The 16342-nt window shown below is 35.4% G+C and overlaps 3 protein-coding genes across 3 annotated transcripts; all 3 read right to left on the reverse strand.

The window, feature by feature from the left end:
• Positions 1-2082: 2082 nt before the first annotated feature.
• LOC103963555 (histone H2B.9) lies at positions 2083-2680 on the reverse strand. Its single transcript, XM_009376383.3, has one exon. The coding sequence runs from the start codon at positions 2579-2581 to the stop codon at positions 2162-2164; it is 420 nt and encodes a 139-aa protein (XP_009374658.2). The 5' UTR covers positions 2582-2680; the 3' UTR covers positions 2083-2161.
• A 2007-nt stretch (positions 2681-4687) lies between these two features.
• Positions 4688-7143, reverse strand: LOC103963554. Its single transcript, XM_009376382.3, has 2 exons — positions 6435-7143; positions 4688-4965 (listed from the first exon to the last, which is right to left on the reverse strand). The coding sequence occupies exons 1-2, from the start codon at positions 7034-7036 to the stop codon at positions 4956-4958; spliced, it is 612 nt and encodes a 203-aa protein (XP_009374657.2). The 5' UTR covers positions 7037-7143; the 3' UTR covers positions 4688-4955.
• A 1327-nt stretch (positions 7144-8470) lies between these two features.
• LOC103941606 (soluble inorganic pyrophosphatase 4) lies at positions 8471-12458 on the reverse strand. The gene is made up of 7 exons (XM_009351812.3): positions 12298-12458; positions 10362-10535; positions 10229-10257; positions 9767-9832; positions 9576-9683; positions 8975-9243; positions 8471-8743 (listed from the first exon to the last, which is right to left on the reverse strand). Exons 2-7 carry the CDS (start codon positions 10531-10533, stop codon positions 8701-8703), a joined length of 687 nt encoding a protein of 228 aa, XP_009350087.1. The 5' UTR covers positions 10534-10535; positions 12298-12458; the 3' UTR covers positions 8471-8700.
• Positions 12459-16342: the final 3884 nt, after the last annotated feature.

Raw genomic sequence — 16342 nt, forward strand, 5'->3', positions numbered from 1 at the left:
TTATTATTCTTTCCAGTGGAGTCATCTCCTCCACAATTTTTCTCCCATACTTCCGAGTGGATAGTATTGTATAATATTTGAATGAACTGACTAATGTTTGTATTGTGCGATGGATGTGTTATTGCAGGATTGAGGAAATGGGTCTACCTGCTGAGCCGTATGAGTGGCACGTTGACTTGCCGCGCTTTGGGACCATCAAACATTGTGGCTTTGGTTTAGGATTCGAACGGATGGTTTTATTTGCTACCGGCATTGACCACATTAGATATGCAAGAAGAACAGATCTTTGAATTAGTCTATAGTAAAGACAAATAGAAAAAAATCACTATCATTACTTTATAGATATACAGATATTTGAATCATTCAATTTGTGCTAATTTTGTTTTTTTTTGTTTTTTTAATTTCAATTTATATCAGCTTTTTAGCTTTTATTAGGAGCTTATATAGTTATTCATGTGCTTTTTTGTAGAATTACGAAGAAGGGTTACAAAAAATCACTTAATGCTTTGGAAAATTCCTTGGTTATTCTATTTGGTAGGCTTTGAAAAGCCTCATCTTTTTATTCTTGGTTATTTTCGCCTTAATATGTATTTGTTCTGTTTGTACGTTTGGTACAAGTTTGCCTTCTTATTATTTTACTGTCATCTGTGAGGATTGTTTTTTACTACTTCCGTAATGTTTTGCGAGATACATAGATAGATTTTGTATCAGCAACCTGCGTCCAACTATGTAAGACAACGTTCTTCGTTTCGTTTAAAATGACCTACAACGACATCAATTGTTTGTCTTCTGTGTTGTCATAGAGATTGAATTCAATGTCTTTGATTGAATTGATTGTTTCATCATCTATACTTTCATCTGTTTGGTTGCTGGAAAAATGTTGGCAAACAAAAGAACTCAATTTCAGTGCTATTGTTGTGATGAATACTTATTTTGACAAACTTATCAAATTTTGGATATTTTATGAATTTAAGATCTTGAGTTTTAGTATTTTTTTATGAAATTGTAATGAATTTGTAAATTTGTCAAGTATATCTTACATTTGTGGTTCCATATTCACCTTACCTATAACTATTGAATTTTGTCTCTTGACTGGATGAATTTTTATAGTTTCCAAGATCTACAGTTGCAATGCCTTTGATGGATAAAGCACAGAGGACCCGGCTACTCTTATAGAGCTTCTTTAGCATCGTAAATTGAAATTGCATATCATTTTTTTGCTTCACGGAATTCATTATGTTAATAGCATACCAATTATGTGATACCAATTGTTATGTTAGCAATTTCTAACAATTGGTAAGGTACGGATAAATGTGTAGAAGTTTGAATTATACATATGAAAGTTTCATATATTACAATTTTTTACTAATTTTTGTTACACAATCAAGCATTCACAGGTAATGCTATATTCATAGAGTGGTTCAAAGAATTCCAAGAGCGTTCATTCACCCACTTTATACTCTTCATGTAAAAATTCTTTTAAAAAGCTCAAACATCTTTCAATGTAGATAACATTAACATTTTGTAACAATATATTATAGATTTGAAACATATTTTTCCATAAAGTTTCTAATCCCGCAACAACGTGTTGGCTATATTTCTAGTTTTCGTAAAACTGCTTCTACTAAAAACAAAGTAAAATTTTGTATGTGCAACCTTGGCAAGCACACGATAGCGTTTCATGAAGACACTGTAGAGAAACATCTCAATGGGCCATGATTGAAGCATCATACTAAGAAGATGATCAGATTAACCACTTTGCAATAAGGTTTAGTGTCAAAAGCCAAACGAACCACATTTTTACAATTTCATTGTGAGGCTTAGCCCTCTTTTCCACATAAATAATATAGTTTATTTAAAAAACCAAAAGAATGGAACGTAATTAGAATCATCAATCCGCCAACCATCAGGAAAATGTGTATTCCTTTTTCACCAACTGAAATCTGCAAATTATTAAAGATTTCGATCCCACAACGGTGCGGAACTGCGGATTGCTCACTATTTCACTGATTCATCAAAACCGAATAAATTTATATAAACAGAACTACTCAAGATTCGTCATCTGGAAAAATCCAAAACCAATTCCATACAACCGCATGCATATTATTCACGACGAAAATAATATTAAGAAACAAAAAAATCGCAAAAAATGAATGAAAAATTAACAACTGGTAAACTTGGTAACGGCCTTGGTGCCCTCGGAAACGGCGTGTTTGGCGAGCTCACCAGGAAGCACCAACCTGACGGCGGTCTGGATCTCCCTCGACGTGATCGTCGGCTTCTTATTGTACCTGGCCAAACGCGACGCCTCCTGCGCGAGCTTCTCGAAGATGTCGTTGATGAAGCTGTTCATGATCCCCATGGCCTTGCTGGATATCCCGATGTCCGGGTGGACCTGCTTCAGCACCTTGAAGATGTAGATCTTGTACGTCTCCGTCGATTTCTTTACCTTCTTCTTCTTCTTCATTTCCACGCTTCCTCCGCCTTCCTTCGGGATCTGCTTCTCCGCCTTCGTCGGCTTCTTCTCCCCCGCCGGTGCCTTCTCCGCCACCGGCTTCTTCTCGGCCTTCGTCGGCGCCATTTCGGGCGGTTTGTTGTGCGAACGGACTCGAAGGGAAGTTGAAACGGATTTGTGCGGGGAGAGGGAGTGGATTAAGGGATTTTGGTGGAGGTGCTGGTAGTTCGAATTGTTTATATAGTGAGGGGTGGTTAGTTGTGATTGGGTGATTGGTTTTCATGAGGATCGGTGACGTGTATGATTGGGCATCCGTTGGATTGATTTGGACATGTGGTGGCGGTTGGATTTACTGGAGTCGTGGTCAGACCGATTAACGGAGTTTGAAGGAGTTTTAATGGAGAACGGAAAGGATAACTTGTACAAATTTTTATATTTTTCAATTGAATCCGGGAGGGAGGATTAGGAAAATCCTCATGATTGCAGCTTTCTCCAGACCCAGACAAACGTGAAAAAAGGCTCGAAAATTTGTTTTAGAGTTGTTCTGCCGACTGAAACACTTAGAGGAGCTTCGGTGTCAATCACTTTTATTTCTCTCTTTAAACCATCTGTAGCACCCATAGCTACAACTCTTAACTCGATTATTTCCTAATCGACTAGATCATCATAGATTATAAGTTCGTAACCCTAGCACCTAGGACAATAGTTCCTAAATGTCTATGCGAATCAAGAGCAGAGCAGAGCAGATAACTGCTGAAATCATCTAAGTAGTAAGCCCATCCAAGATGAGTGCTCTCATATCCCGACTAAAATCATTCAAAATGTTAAGAGGGAGAGGCTTGATTTCCGAAAACCTAAAATACATTATATAATCCCTCCAAATTCATAAAAATCCCTAACATTTTTACCTAATTGACTACACATGAAGTTTTATGAATTATTTAAAGATCATATTGAACATGGAGTAAGATTCTTTCCCTTCCTAGTCTTCCTCCCTATCCTTCCCCTCTTATTTGAACGGTTACAGTTAAGCCACGTTAACGTGTTGTGTTAATTTTTAATAGTCAGAAGAAGACAAAAAACAATTTGTGAGAGGAGGGGGAAGAATATGATGGAAATAGGAGGAGAGAGAATCCTACTCCGCTAAATACACTTAGATTTGTGTGGAGTTTTATAAACTCTTTCAACACATTGGGTGAGTATCCATAGAGTTTCATGAATTTATTTAGAATTTTGGTTGAATACCTTTGAATTTGCTAACTTTTTTTTTTATGCAACAACATATTTACACTAAGGGGTAAGAGAATAAATTGGTTAAGAACCTGCCATCCATGAGATTGAAACCTAAGACCTCTTAAAAAATTTTGTTACCTTTTACCACTTAGTATTACGGTCTATTGATATTCATTTTCACTTGTAAGTAAAATCTTAGGTTTGATTATCGCTAAAAGTGAATTCGAACCAAATTATTATGATTAGCCCATTATCAAGCTTAACTCACTCATCATCCCATAATGTAGATAATATAACAGGTACTTGAACAGTGGTGGAGTCAAGATTAATGTGAGGCAAAATAAAACCAAAACATCATAATAAACTTAAGCGTTGATCATTTGTCTATTCATAAACCGTTGCATGGAAACCTCATCATTTATACGTACTATTAAATTATATAGGGAGAATCGATTGAAAATTCCAAACAATAAAAAAAAAATTATAGAGAATAGGAGAGAATTTACAAATTCTGTGTTGTTTTGTTGAATAAATTTGAATTTTGGTATATGACAATATGCATGAAATTTCAAGAAATGAGAAGAATAATAGCTTTGTAGATTTCATATATCTTGTTCATGTGAAGGTGGAAAATGGAGAAGTTACAAAAGCACTTATCCCTCTCAATCTTGCCATTTCTACGGGAGTTATGATAGATATAGTTTTCTTTATGACTTCTCCATCTTCTACGTGTACTTGAACAAAATACGTACATCAACATTCAAATTTCATTCAACATCTATTCTTTGAGTTTAGTAAGTTGTCCAAGCCAAGCCATCCCAAACGTCAAATATGCCTAGTTCCCTTGTTTTGATAAACCTCGAATCGGAATACAAGAATGATGAAGTAAACGGCACAAAATCCCCACAAAATTTGTAAGTCCATTGATGAAGAAACTTTGAAACTCAATTATTTGTACCAGCCAGCTTACAGGCATAACTAAAATTTACAACCAAGTAATATAAAAGAGTCGATGCACCATTTTTAGTCCATTGATAAGTTAATCAAAAACTACTTTTAACAGAATGATGTCTCACAATACATTCCTTCTTCTGTACCGTCTTACGTAGTGGAAATTCAAACGAAAACCAACAAAAAGAAAACAGCTTACAACCATGTAAAGTGATAAGCAGTCCTGAATTCCCACACCAAGTACCAAAGAAAAGAAAAGTTCAACGCAGCTCCTTCTTTAACATCAGAAACTTCTTAAGAACCAAAAGTCTTTCTTTTAATTAATCCTGTAAGAAGAAGGATAATCAGGTTAAACATGTAGATCATTGCAAATGACACGATCGGCAGGATCCTATACACAAAAGCACATACTACCATATCTTTATTTGGGTTTATACGTATAGGTATTAAATACTGAGGTTGAAAGTTAAATCCCAGCTAGACATGAATGTAGAATCCTAAGAAAAATCCCGTCATTTCGGAGTTCTGAATCACAACTTACTATAAACATCAGTGAAACATGAAGATGCGGTTAGAAACTTATTACACGGAAAAAAGCACATGCAAGGTAGACTTACATAACGCTTTGTGAAGGAATCGGAGAAAGACTTCAGAAAAATCATTCAAAATTTTCTAAAGAATTAAACTCTACTTCTATAACTCCTTTTTTTTTTCACGTGATGTGTCTCAAATCCATTACAGACAACGGGATGAAGAAAACAGTATTTAGGGGGAGAGCACCCAAGTTGAAACAAGATCCTAGTCTCCTAGATCTAGACAGAGAACATTTATATTCTAAGAGAACTTTAAACCTCGTCTTAAATCAGCCTATGCCAGATTGGTTTCAACAAGCATAAGGGTCCACATTCAAGGTGGCTGGCAGGATATCGTTAAGACTACAAGCATGATAACAAATCGATGGTAAGAGTGAGTAGCAGTAGCTCCTCTAGGTCCTTGTGTGATGTTGGGATTTACATCGACTTCCAATAAGGTGAAGAATTGATGGTATGAGTAAGTGGTAGCAGAATCATTCTCTACTTCCTTGTGAGATGCCGGCCTTCCTCATATAGCTGCTAGTAGCCATATCATAACCAATTTCAAGATAATACGCGAAATAATCAAGGCTTGGCCATATTTTTTTTTTTTCTTTTTTTTTTCAGCCTATCTGGTAAGATATGCAAAACTTCTTAAGCTTTTAAGTCAACATCTTGAACAGTCCTATCACAAACGTTTTCTCATCACTAGAATTGTCTATCAGAAAGCAAAGCCACCAACGGCTATGTTCTTCCAACCACAGCATAAATGTTCATTACAGTGCCGGTGAAATCTATTTTTGAGCTTCCAACTTGATTTGGTAAAATTACAATAAACTTTAAACCAACAAAAATCAAAATTATTAACATTTCTAACAACAAAATAGATGTGCCCCTCCCATGTGCCATCTTTCCAAAATACAGTAGGCATAAAGTCTTTACCCTAATATTCGAAGGAAGGATTGTGCTCACTCCGAACATCAATGTGAGAAGTTAGCTAAACAATTTGGGTAATGAGCACAAAAGTGCAATTTATGCAGCCCCGAAGTCTCTCCAAATATAAGTTCCAACACAAAATGTAGCGTAATCACATTGCAATATACCATTTCTGAAATCACAACTACTTTAAAAACCCAAAGCACCAACAAATGTGAAAGCAATGCAATGACAAGCACATCATATGAAAACACACAAGAAAAATAAAGGAGGTAATTCATATCAACCTTGTAGAACCCGCATTGATATTCCGATGAAGAATCCGACCCTGACCCGAATCCACACCATCAATCAACTCCCTGAGCCCCAAAGTGGTCACCTTCTCTTTATCTTCCTCCTCTTCCTCCTTGGTCTCCTCTTCACGAACACCACCACTTCCGCCGCCGCCATTTCCACGAGCCTTACCAATCAGCCTCTCAAAGTAATTCCCATATATATACTCAGGGGTGTACCCGTTCTCTTCATCAAAGAGCATGATATGCCCATGCCACTCCCAAACCCGATATTCCGAACCCGATTCCTCATGAAACCCAACGCAAATGTGGTGCTCCCCGATCGTGACGGCCTGACCCGAATTGGGCTTGAGGGAATCGGTCTTGCCGCTGAGAACAACCCGGATGATCTCCTTCTCAAGGCGGGATTCTTCCTTGGCGAGCTGGGTCTTGTTCTCATCGTCGTCGTCGTCGGAGAGATTGGCGGCGTCGAAGAGGAGCTCCTCGAGGGTTTGGGAGAGGAAGGAGTTGTTGGTGGGGGGTCGGATTTGGAGCCTGCCCATTAGGGTTTGGAGCATGAGGTTGTCGAAATTGGTGGTGTTGGTGAAGGAGCTCATGGCGTTTGGATTTGGGTTCGGACTGGGGAAATTAGGGTTTTAGGACATCGCCCTTTGGAAGGAAAGGGGTTTTGGGTTTTGGGTTTTCGCGGGATGGGAACGGAAGGGTTTATGCCTTTAAGCTTGGAGTTTGGAATATTTAAAGGATTTTATTTATTTTATTATGTTGACGATTGAAGATGGGTTTCTGCCACGTGTAGAGTTCCGATGGAAGCACGTGGAGTTCGTTGATAAGCACATTCGTGGCTGTGACCTGGACGTTTATCACAATATCAACCTGTGGGCTCTGACTGTGATTAGAATAGGTCTGATCAATTTGGCTCAAGCCTTCTTTGGCGTTGGAATCGAAGTTCAAAAATGGTTTTTTGGTTTTTTTTTTTTTTTTCATACGTCGATACTTTCACATTAGGAGATGAAAAGTTCAGATAAACCGTACAATGAGCAACTTAATTTGGTATCAAGTCCAAAATGTTTTATCACCGACTTAAGTTTTAGATTCCAAACCTCAAATCTTTACATGCGATTCTACCATCCCACGTGTTATAATTTAAGTAGATAAATTCACAATTAGGACATGAATATTAATACGAATATAATAGTACTGTTATGTCCACTCTGTATTATTTTTTCATGTGAGTGGACATGATACCGCTCCAACTAAAATGTGTTGCAACAAATGAATGGATGTTGCAATGAATGGATGATACCACAATGATAGTGTGATTTGGATCCCTCGTGAGGGTAAAAAAAAAAAAACAATGACAGCGTGATGATTACATACAAAGTTATACCGTCCAATTTGTGCATTTGCACAACATTGTTAGTATGGTGAGAGTAAGGGTGTTGAACGGAGACAACTTGTAGACAGCTTGGATGTACTAGTTGCGGTTGTGTGGATTGATACAAGTAACGGATCTGGGTAGACTTGATTCCACGTCATACTACAAGTGGGATTTTTTTTTTTTTTTTTTTTGTCTTTTTCTCTTGAAGAAGACAAGTAGGTGTTTTGTTGTTAATAGAATCACCCTTTTTTTAGATAAAATCTAAACTTGAGTGAATTCATTCGGCATGAGACATTTGACCACTAACTAGATATTCCTCAATATTCCACTTTACTTACAAATGGAAGGTTTCAAATTCAACCTGCACGGTTGGCAAGTAAGACACTGATGGGGATCACATGAAAGGGTCAATGTTGAGATGCAATCTCGGCAAAAGAGTTTAAGCCTTTCCTTGAACCGATTATTTCATCGGAAAATCATAATTTGAAATTGGTAACAAATGATACATTTGAAATTAAGCATTTTACAAAATGAATTGCTCCGTTACATGGACACAAAGAAAGTAAAAAAAAATGTTTCTCCAACAAAAACAGAAAGGCTACTCAACTCAAGAGTCACATACCAAATGAAAAAATAAAGGCATAAACCAATATATATCAACCCAGACTATTTTCCTTGCTCCTTTTTCCTATCATTTTCGTCAAGATCATCACTATATAAAAGGTTTAAGACACAATCCCAACTAGAGTATAGAGCATAAGGCATAAATGTCTGCATTAACAACAAAATAATACAGTTATTTTTCATAACAGAGAAACGAATATATAACGTTCCCTATATAAGAGTAGTGATAGCACCATGTTTCATCACTTGCACGAACAACTACCGCCTGAGGCTCTCCACAATGTAGTCCGCATAGAGGTTCCTATCACAACGAAACAAAGAGAGAGATTAAGATTATACTCCATTCGTAGAACTAAACAAACCAACGAGAATGAGTAATGTTATGCACATGGACACTGGTTGACATCAAAAGAAATTTAGACGGAGTCATAACTTGTATCCACGACATTCTTGTAAGACTATCGACAGTTTAATTCACAGACAAAGAGGTAATCATATGAGTGTGCGAAGGTCAGAGAGCATTGACACTTACATGGAATGCTGGATTGCGTCAAAGGCAGTAGCTGCAGGGAGAAAGTCGTCAACTGCAACTTCTTTGTTCTCATTTTTCTTGTAGTCCTCAAAGAAGCGCCGGATCTCAGCCAAACGGTGAGGTGGGAGATCCTTGATGTCATTGTAGTGTCGGTACTCAGGATCATCAGCACAAACAGCAATGATCTTGTCATCTTTCTCACCCTGATCAATCATAGGCATCAGGCCAATAGCTTTGGCACGAAGAAAGCACCCAGGAACAACTGGCTCCTGTAAGATTTTTCAAGTGTCAAAACAAATCAGATTAGAGGTTCAGCTTTAAAATAAACCAAATGGATTTGGAAGCTGTGTAAAGTTACGTACAAATATAACGCAATACTTTCAAAAACACGATTCCTTACAAATATGGAAAATTAAGCCCAAATTTTTTATATGATTATTATTTATTTAATGAGACATGCATATGATTGTCTCAGAGTGAATGATAGGACATGGGTAGTATGTGCCCAACAGGTTGATATCATATTCAGGTTTTCATTGCCCGATATTCACGAAATAAAGTTCCAATATAGCATTTGCAGCAGAAAGAAGCATAAAAATACCTGCATAATAATCAAGACATCCAAGGGATCATTGTCCTCACAAAGGGTACGGGGGATGAAGCCATAGTTGTGGGGGTAGACAACAGATGAGTACAATATTCGGTCAACCTACACATAGAAAAAACACCCGTTAGCAGTCACACTTAACGTACTGAAGTTACCAGGAAGATTAGCTTGGCACAGATATTTACCTTGATGAGTCCAGTTTTCTTGTCAAGCTCATATTTCACCTTGCTTCCTTTTGGGATTTCGATAACCTGGATGATTTCCACAAGAACAATGGTCAGTAGAATGACAAATACAATTGAACACTCTTGTGAATAAGTACTATTGATGCCATAACTATTAGAATTGTAACATGGAAACTGATTATTTAGAGAATAATGTTAACAATAATTTTCCGGAAGATAAATTAAATATGAGTAAATGTCAAGAATGTCTCCAGATTCTGGATAGCTGATCAACTCAACTTAATCTAATATGACTTCCTAAGTTACCTTTTTCAATTGGGCAGTCATTCAGTTCAAGATATAATCACTATAAGTTCAACTTAAGTACAGACTACAGAGAATCCAAAATTTGAGCAAAGCCATATAGATAAATCATCAAAAAATTTAAAGCATCATATAGTTATTATGGTTCAATATACTTACACAGTTGAAAATCTTAGGAGCTCCAGGTCCTGCATTGAAATGGAAAAAGAAAGAAGAAAAGGTTAGACACAGGTTATAAGAACAATAAAAGAAATGTAGCACGACGAAGATGGCCGCGAGAGACACTGCTTACCGATTTCAAGGTCATGCCACGGGTGAGCAGCGATAGACCTCCTGGTCATGGATGAAAGTATCCTCTCATTTAGAGGCGGATGTGAGGAATGATCATGATGATAGGTGACATGGGGTTCAACAACTTTTTGAGGAGGCTCAACTTTCTGAACCGTCTCAATTGGTGGAGCCATATCTACAAGGTACAAAAGCCACACGAAGTCAGCAAAACAAAAGATTTTGAATGCGATTTTTCGATAATGTTTCATGGAGTGTGCCACACAGGCACTAAACACAAGTCTCAAAAGCTAAGATCTAGAATAATCATTTATATCAAAACATGATGTTGAGGACCGTCAGGTACGATAACGATTATAAGTTATGATTGAAAATCTAAGGGTTTATTTGGTATTCTATTTGAAATTTTTTATAATTTCTCAAAATATTTCTTAAGAATTTTTCTTGAAATTTTTTTTTTTTAAAACTCAAAAACTTGTTTGGTATGCGATTTAAAAATTTTAAATTTTACAACTTAAACTGGACAAAGAGATATAAAAATAGAGGGTTGGGAGAGAAGGAAATAAAGTAATAGATGATTGGAGAAAATAAAAAGAAGTGAGAGGATCGAATGAGATAGAAAGGAAGATGAGTAATAAAAAAAAACCGAGAAAATAATGATTGCGTATCAAAGGAGAGACGAAAAAAGTAAAAAAAAAAAAAAAAAAAGGAGAAAGGTAGAGAGAAAGAAGAAAAGAAAGAATAGTTTTGGAGTGAGAAGGGAGAAGAGAGAAAAAAACATGAGTGAATTTAAATTTAAAAACTCATTTTTTGTGTTTTTAGATAATATACTATATTTTTTAGTTAATCTTGAGTTTAGCTTTTAAAAACAGTCATACCAAACCAGTTTTTAAAGTTTAAAATTTAAAAATTATTGTTGAGATTAAAAAATTAAATTCAAATAAAATATCAAACATGCTCTAAATTATTAAAACAAATTGAAACTTTTTCCTTCGAAATTAAAGACCAAGATCACATGAAACTAATGCAACATTTCACAATTTAAAGGTCCGAAACTATGAGATTCCAATCATCCAAATGACAAAAGGCACTAAGTAAAAGAATTACTTTCTCACAACAAATCCAAAAATGCCCAAAGCTCTAAAATTTTGTAAAAGCTCAATTTTCTCTTCAATTCAGGAGGCTAAAATTCAACAAAATAATCCAAAAATAGCCTCGCAAAATTGACTGTGAAGGAAAACGTTTCCAGAAACGCGTTAGCAAAGCGTTTTATTTCAAAAAGCAAGGGAAACGGAACGGAAAACGTTTTGACCTAAATATACCGAAAATCCGCGTCTAGATCTGCCAAACAGTAACTCTAACTTTGCTGAAAAATTAAGAAAATTGCAAGTAATCCAGAAGCCAGAGAACATGAACAATTCAGGGCGATAACAAATAGCAATTTTAGATATTAACAACTAGAAAGATTGATCTCTGAAATTTACATAAATTCAGCACAATAATTCATTTTAAATGGCGATTAACAGTGATTAAAACGCAAACATGGAGCGCGCGCAGCGAAAGAAAACGCATACGAGCAGCATAACGAAAGCGAAGAGAAAAAATCAGATCCGCGAATAGAAAAAAAAAAACGATGCCAAAATCAGCTACAATGCACAGTTGACCAAACGACGGCAAAAAAAAGCTACGAATGCATTATTAATTTGACCAAGTCGACGGATTCTGCCTCCGAAAACCGAAGAGAAGAAAACCATATCCACAAACACAACAAAAACGACGATAAAATCAGCTAGAAGGACAGTAAGGTTGACCAAAACGACGATAAAATCAGCTAGAACGACAGTAAGGTTGACCAAAAGGACGCCAAAAACAGCGAGAAACGCTGCGTAAATTGAACGAAACGACGGTTACGGAGTCGGAAAAGCTAGGAGAGAACGTACCGGCGGAGGAACGGAGCTGCAAATCCGTCGGCGGAGCGAGGAGGAAGCTTCGAGAGGAAGAGAGCGTAGATCTCAAAAATTGAAAGAGCGGAAGGAGGAGGAGTGAATGGGGCTCAAGCAGAATAGGAAAGGAATAAATAGCTGTACGTGTTCCCGCTCTCTTTGTGCTTTCCCATTTAAAGGAAATAAATAAATAAAATAAAATAAATGAAATATTAAAGTGAAAAATTTCCCAAGTTTTGGTGATCATGGAATCCGGATATTCTGTCCAACCGAAATTAAAGTGTTTCCAGCTGGCATCGATGTGCTACGTGGCGGGTGCTTATTGGTGGTATTTGGTCCCACAGACGGACAGAGACGGTATTCCAAACGGTCGTGAGGGCTTTTTTTCTGGGTTCGCCGCGACATCGTGAATCGGACGGTGAGTAGTCTCCATGAGACAAAACGTATCCGGGAAAATGCTTTTTAGGTGGGTGGGGATGGTCTAGCTGACGGATTACGCTAATCCCGTGTGGCCATTTGCGACAACGAAGTTTGTTGCCACGTCGTTTTACGACCATCCCAGGAGAATTGGATTGGTGGAAAAGGAGATGTTCTACGTGTGAATAGAAGAATCATAAACGTTAAAAGTTATAGAAAATGTCTAATTCAGCACTTAAATAAATTTTATTTGATTACTTTTAAAAATGATCTTTAACGGTAAAAGTAGATAATTTTGATGATCAGATAACATTGCAAGATCGTGAAAGGAAATAAAATGATAAAAAGATAAGATCTAAATACAAACAATATAATTGCAATTAGATGATTTTTCTATATACTCTTATTTAATATTGTTTTTATTTAATTTATTCAATATGACAATCCAAATACACAAGAGCGTGCAAAAATAGAAAAATAGTGCGTGATTATAATTTACTTTTATATATTAAGGATATGGGCAGCATGGTTAATATATTATGAATCTAGTATAAGGTATAAATAAATAAAGTTTATATCTTCACGTGTAATTAGTGTTTAAAATTTCTTTGATATGGTCAATATTGTTAAAAAATTAAAGAAAGATATGGAAATGGAGGGTGAAGTCTTATATCAGAGAAAATTTTATGTTTAGGTTAAAATCGACATATATCGTCGATATTTCTAACACATCTGTTAAATATTAAAAAAATTATATTTCGTCCAAACCAATATTTGATATTCGATATATCTGTCGCTATTTTCACAAATTTCAAATCAATATTTTCACGCATGCCAATATTTTGAACACTGAGTGTAATTTAGCCATTTGTACATATTTTTATGAGTTTTGCTAGAGAGACCACACATTTGTACATATTTAGTGTGCTATCACATATGCAAGTGATGCATACAACTAACATTGAATGAAATTAACTCATTAATTGACGTGACATGTATATGTCACTGTCACACCAAATGATACACTAATATGATACAAAAATATGGTATTCCTAACATTTTCATATCCTTATGTAGTACATAATATGACAAGTGATTGTAACCGCTATATAATTTTAATTTTAATCTCATCAAATATGAATGTATGCTACTTGAATGCTTAACATATCACATCATAATAACAGCAGTAACGATACAATAGTCACACATAAAATAATAAAATATACATGTACAATTTGATTGATAACACTACGTATCAGTGAGACAGTCAAATGTTAAAAGTCATTTATGAAAGAGGTGACGTTGAAGCAACTATAGCCAATGGGGGATCATCGTTTCCTCTATCTTAGGCATGTGGGTGGTGCGTAAGAGATGACTGGGAATGCCTATCCATTTCTCCAAAAGCTCCGACGCCACATTTTTGTTAGGTTTGACTTTTGATTTTACTAATACCAACCACTCTTCTTTCTTTATTCGTAACTTGGGATAGTTTTCAGATATTTTTATTGCCACTGTTTCGTGGACACAGTCAAAATTTACGTTATAGATTCGGTCGAGGACACGATGGTTAAATTTCGGTACATAAGATTTGGGCTCTTGAAATTAGGTCATTTTAATTGACCTGCTGGCGAATGGTTCAAGAAGTAGATTTTAGGAAAGATCAAACACAGACAGTGTCAATCTCAAGGACTTCTTCGTGGCCAGCCATTACGCACCCAGTTTGTTCATTTGTCTTTTTTTTTATTTCTTCTTCTTCACTTTGGTTTGAGAAACACTTACGCGGCCGAGTGCGCCGTTATGTTATCTATATAAGTTTTTCTCTTTTAAATATTGTTTTGATTATGCATGAACTTTTGTATTTTATCGATTTGGACTCAAACTACAAATGTCAATTTAGAATATCGAACTCACAGCTTCTAGGATGTCGTTTAACTTCAACAAATGTCCGTCTCAAATATCTTTTCATTTGTCCAAATGAAGCTTCATTCATATGGAAGAAAATGGTATAAGAGATAACTTAAAGAAAAGTTGTTTGTAGGTCAAGTGGACGAGCAAGGGGAAATTTTTTATTGTATCATCCTTTGTATTGTTTCTTTGATAGAGATGTGTTGGTAAGTCCTCTACGTCTACTAGAGATAATACAAATGGTGGTACAAAATATGTGACCAAATGAAAAATGCTCTCTTATTACTTATCAGACACTACGACACATCGCATGCTTTAGGTCAAGATGACATTTTTATTGATGTAGTAAAGTTACCATGAAAGCGATGTGAAGATCCATATATAGCATTAGACTTTTACCTGAAAATGATATTACTAAATGGTGACCATCAGGCCCGTCTAAGCTCAGTGCAGGTAGGGCGACCGTTTGGGATCCAAAAAAATTAGGACCATCAAAAATATTAGTGTGGCATATTTATATACGTTTTCATAAAAGTATAAATTTATAAAATTTGGTTTAATGACAAAGAAATTTAACTAGAACCAGTGTTTTTGTTGTTTGAAATTAATGAGGAGGTTTTGGGTTCAAAACACCATGTGTGCTTATTTAAATTTAAATTTTTACAAATTTTTTTTCATAACAGTATAAATTTATAAAATTTGGCCAAATAATTAGAACTTTAATTAGAAGCAATGCTTTTTGGATTTAAAATTAACAAGAGGTCCTAAGTTCAAAATGCTATGTGCATGTTTTTTTTTTTTTCAATTTTTAAGAATTTTTGTTTTTTTGTTAATTTATTTTTAATTACTAGCTAATAACTATGTGGGTTGCTATTTTTAAACATTCGTCCCTCAAGTTTAATCTTCAACAATGCGTAGACTAAATTTTTAGACCAAATTTGCAAATCATATGACATGTCATTAAAAGGTTTAATTTGGTGCCCATTCATTACTTATACATATCCTTAAAAACTTGAAAATATCATTATTTTTTTAGTCTTATATTGACGAGGTTAATATATAAGAAAAAATACTTCAGGATTTATACAAAAACACTTTAAAAGTTCAGATGGAATACAAAACTCATAATCTATCTGCTTGTAAGCTTGAAGTTTTTTTGTTTCTTTCTCTCGATACAAAATAAATTAGTTTTTCACGTTTCTAAATTACTGAGTTTAAAGTGTTTTTCTAAATATAATTTTATCGATGTCTTACATGTAAAAACAAATAATTTTTTTATATGAAGTGAAGGCACATTTTTCGGCATTGCCCCAGGCCTCAAAAATCTCTAAACTGGCCCTGGTGGCCATGCTGGTGTGATACACTTAAATGAAATGAATTTACTATTAGATGGCGTCTTCAAGTTCAATACTTCATTGTCATGTGTAAGTTTTTTTCTACATGACAATGCATTATTAGAGACACCACAAATATAATAAATTGATTCCATGTAAGTTGTTATCTGTTGAGACATCTATCCAATTAGAAATTTCAAATTTTTCTAAAGAAGGATTCCTTGAAAAACTTAACTTGAACAGGCCTGCAGCAATACAAAAACAAAGGGATCGGAATTTGGTGAGGAATCTTACTTGCAAATTTCTAACTTTGATTTATCCTCATCTAGAGAATCAATACTTCGGAATTCCTACGCCATGCAATATTCCACTTTAATTTTATGCTT

The sequence above is a fragment of a genome, unplaced genomic scaffold (genome assembly GCF_019419815.1).
Source record: "Pyrus x bretschneideri cultivar Hongxiangsu unplaced genomic scaffold, Pyrus_bretschneideri_v1 Contig2, whole genome shotgun sequence".
In the NCBI taxonomy this organism is placed as follows: Eukaryota; Viridiplantae; Streptophyta; class Magnoliopsida; order Rosales; family Rosaceae; genus Pyrus; species Pyrus x bretschneideri.

Bases quoted from the DNA above. Each gene is read 5' to 3' on its own strand.
- LOC103963555 (XM_009376383.3), bottom strand. From the start codon at position 2,581: ATGGCGCCGACGAAGGCCGAGAAGAAGCCGGTGGCGGAGAAGGCACCG.
- LOC103963554 (XM_009376382.3), bottom strand. From the start codon at position 7,036: ATGAGCTCCTTCACCAACACCACCAATTTCGACAACCTCATGCTCCAA.
- LOC103941606 (XM_009351812.3), bottom strand. From the start codon at position 10,533: ATGGCTCCACCAATTGAGACGGTTCAGAAAGTTGAGCCTCCTCAAAAA. The intron at 9,833-10,228 runs GTAAGTATATTG...GAAATCATCCAG, and splicing joins CTCCTAAGATTTTCAACTGT to GTTATCGAAATCCCAAAAGG. The intron at 9,244-9,575 runs GTATTTTTATGC...AAAATCTTACAG, and splicing joins ATGTCTTGATTATTATGCAG to GAGCCAGTTGTTCCTGGGTG.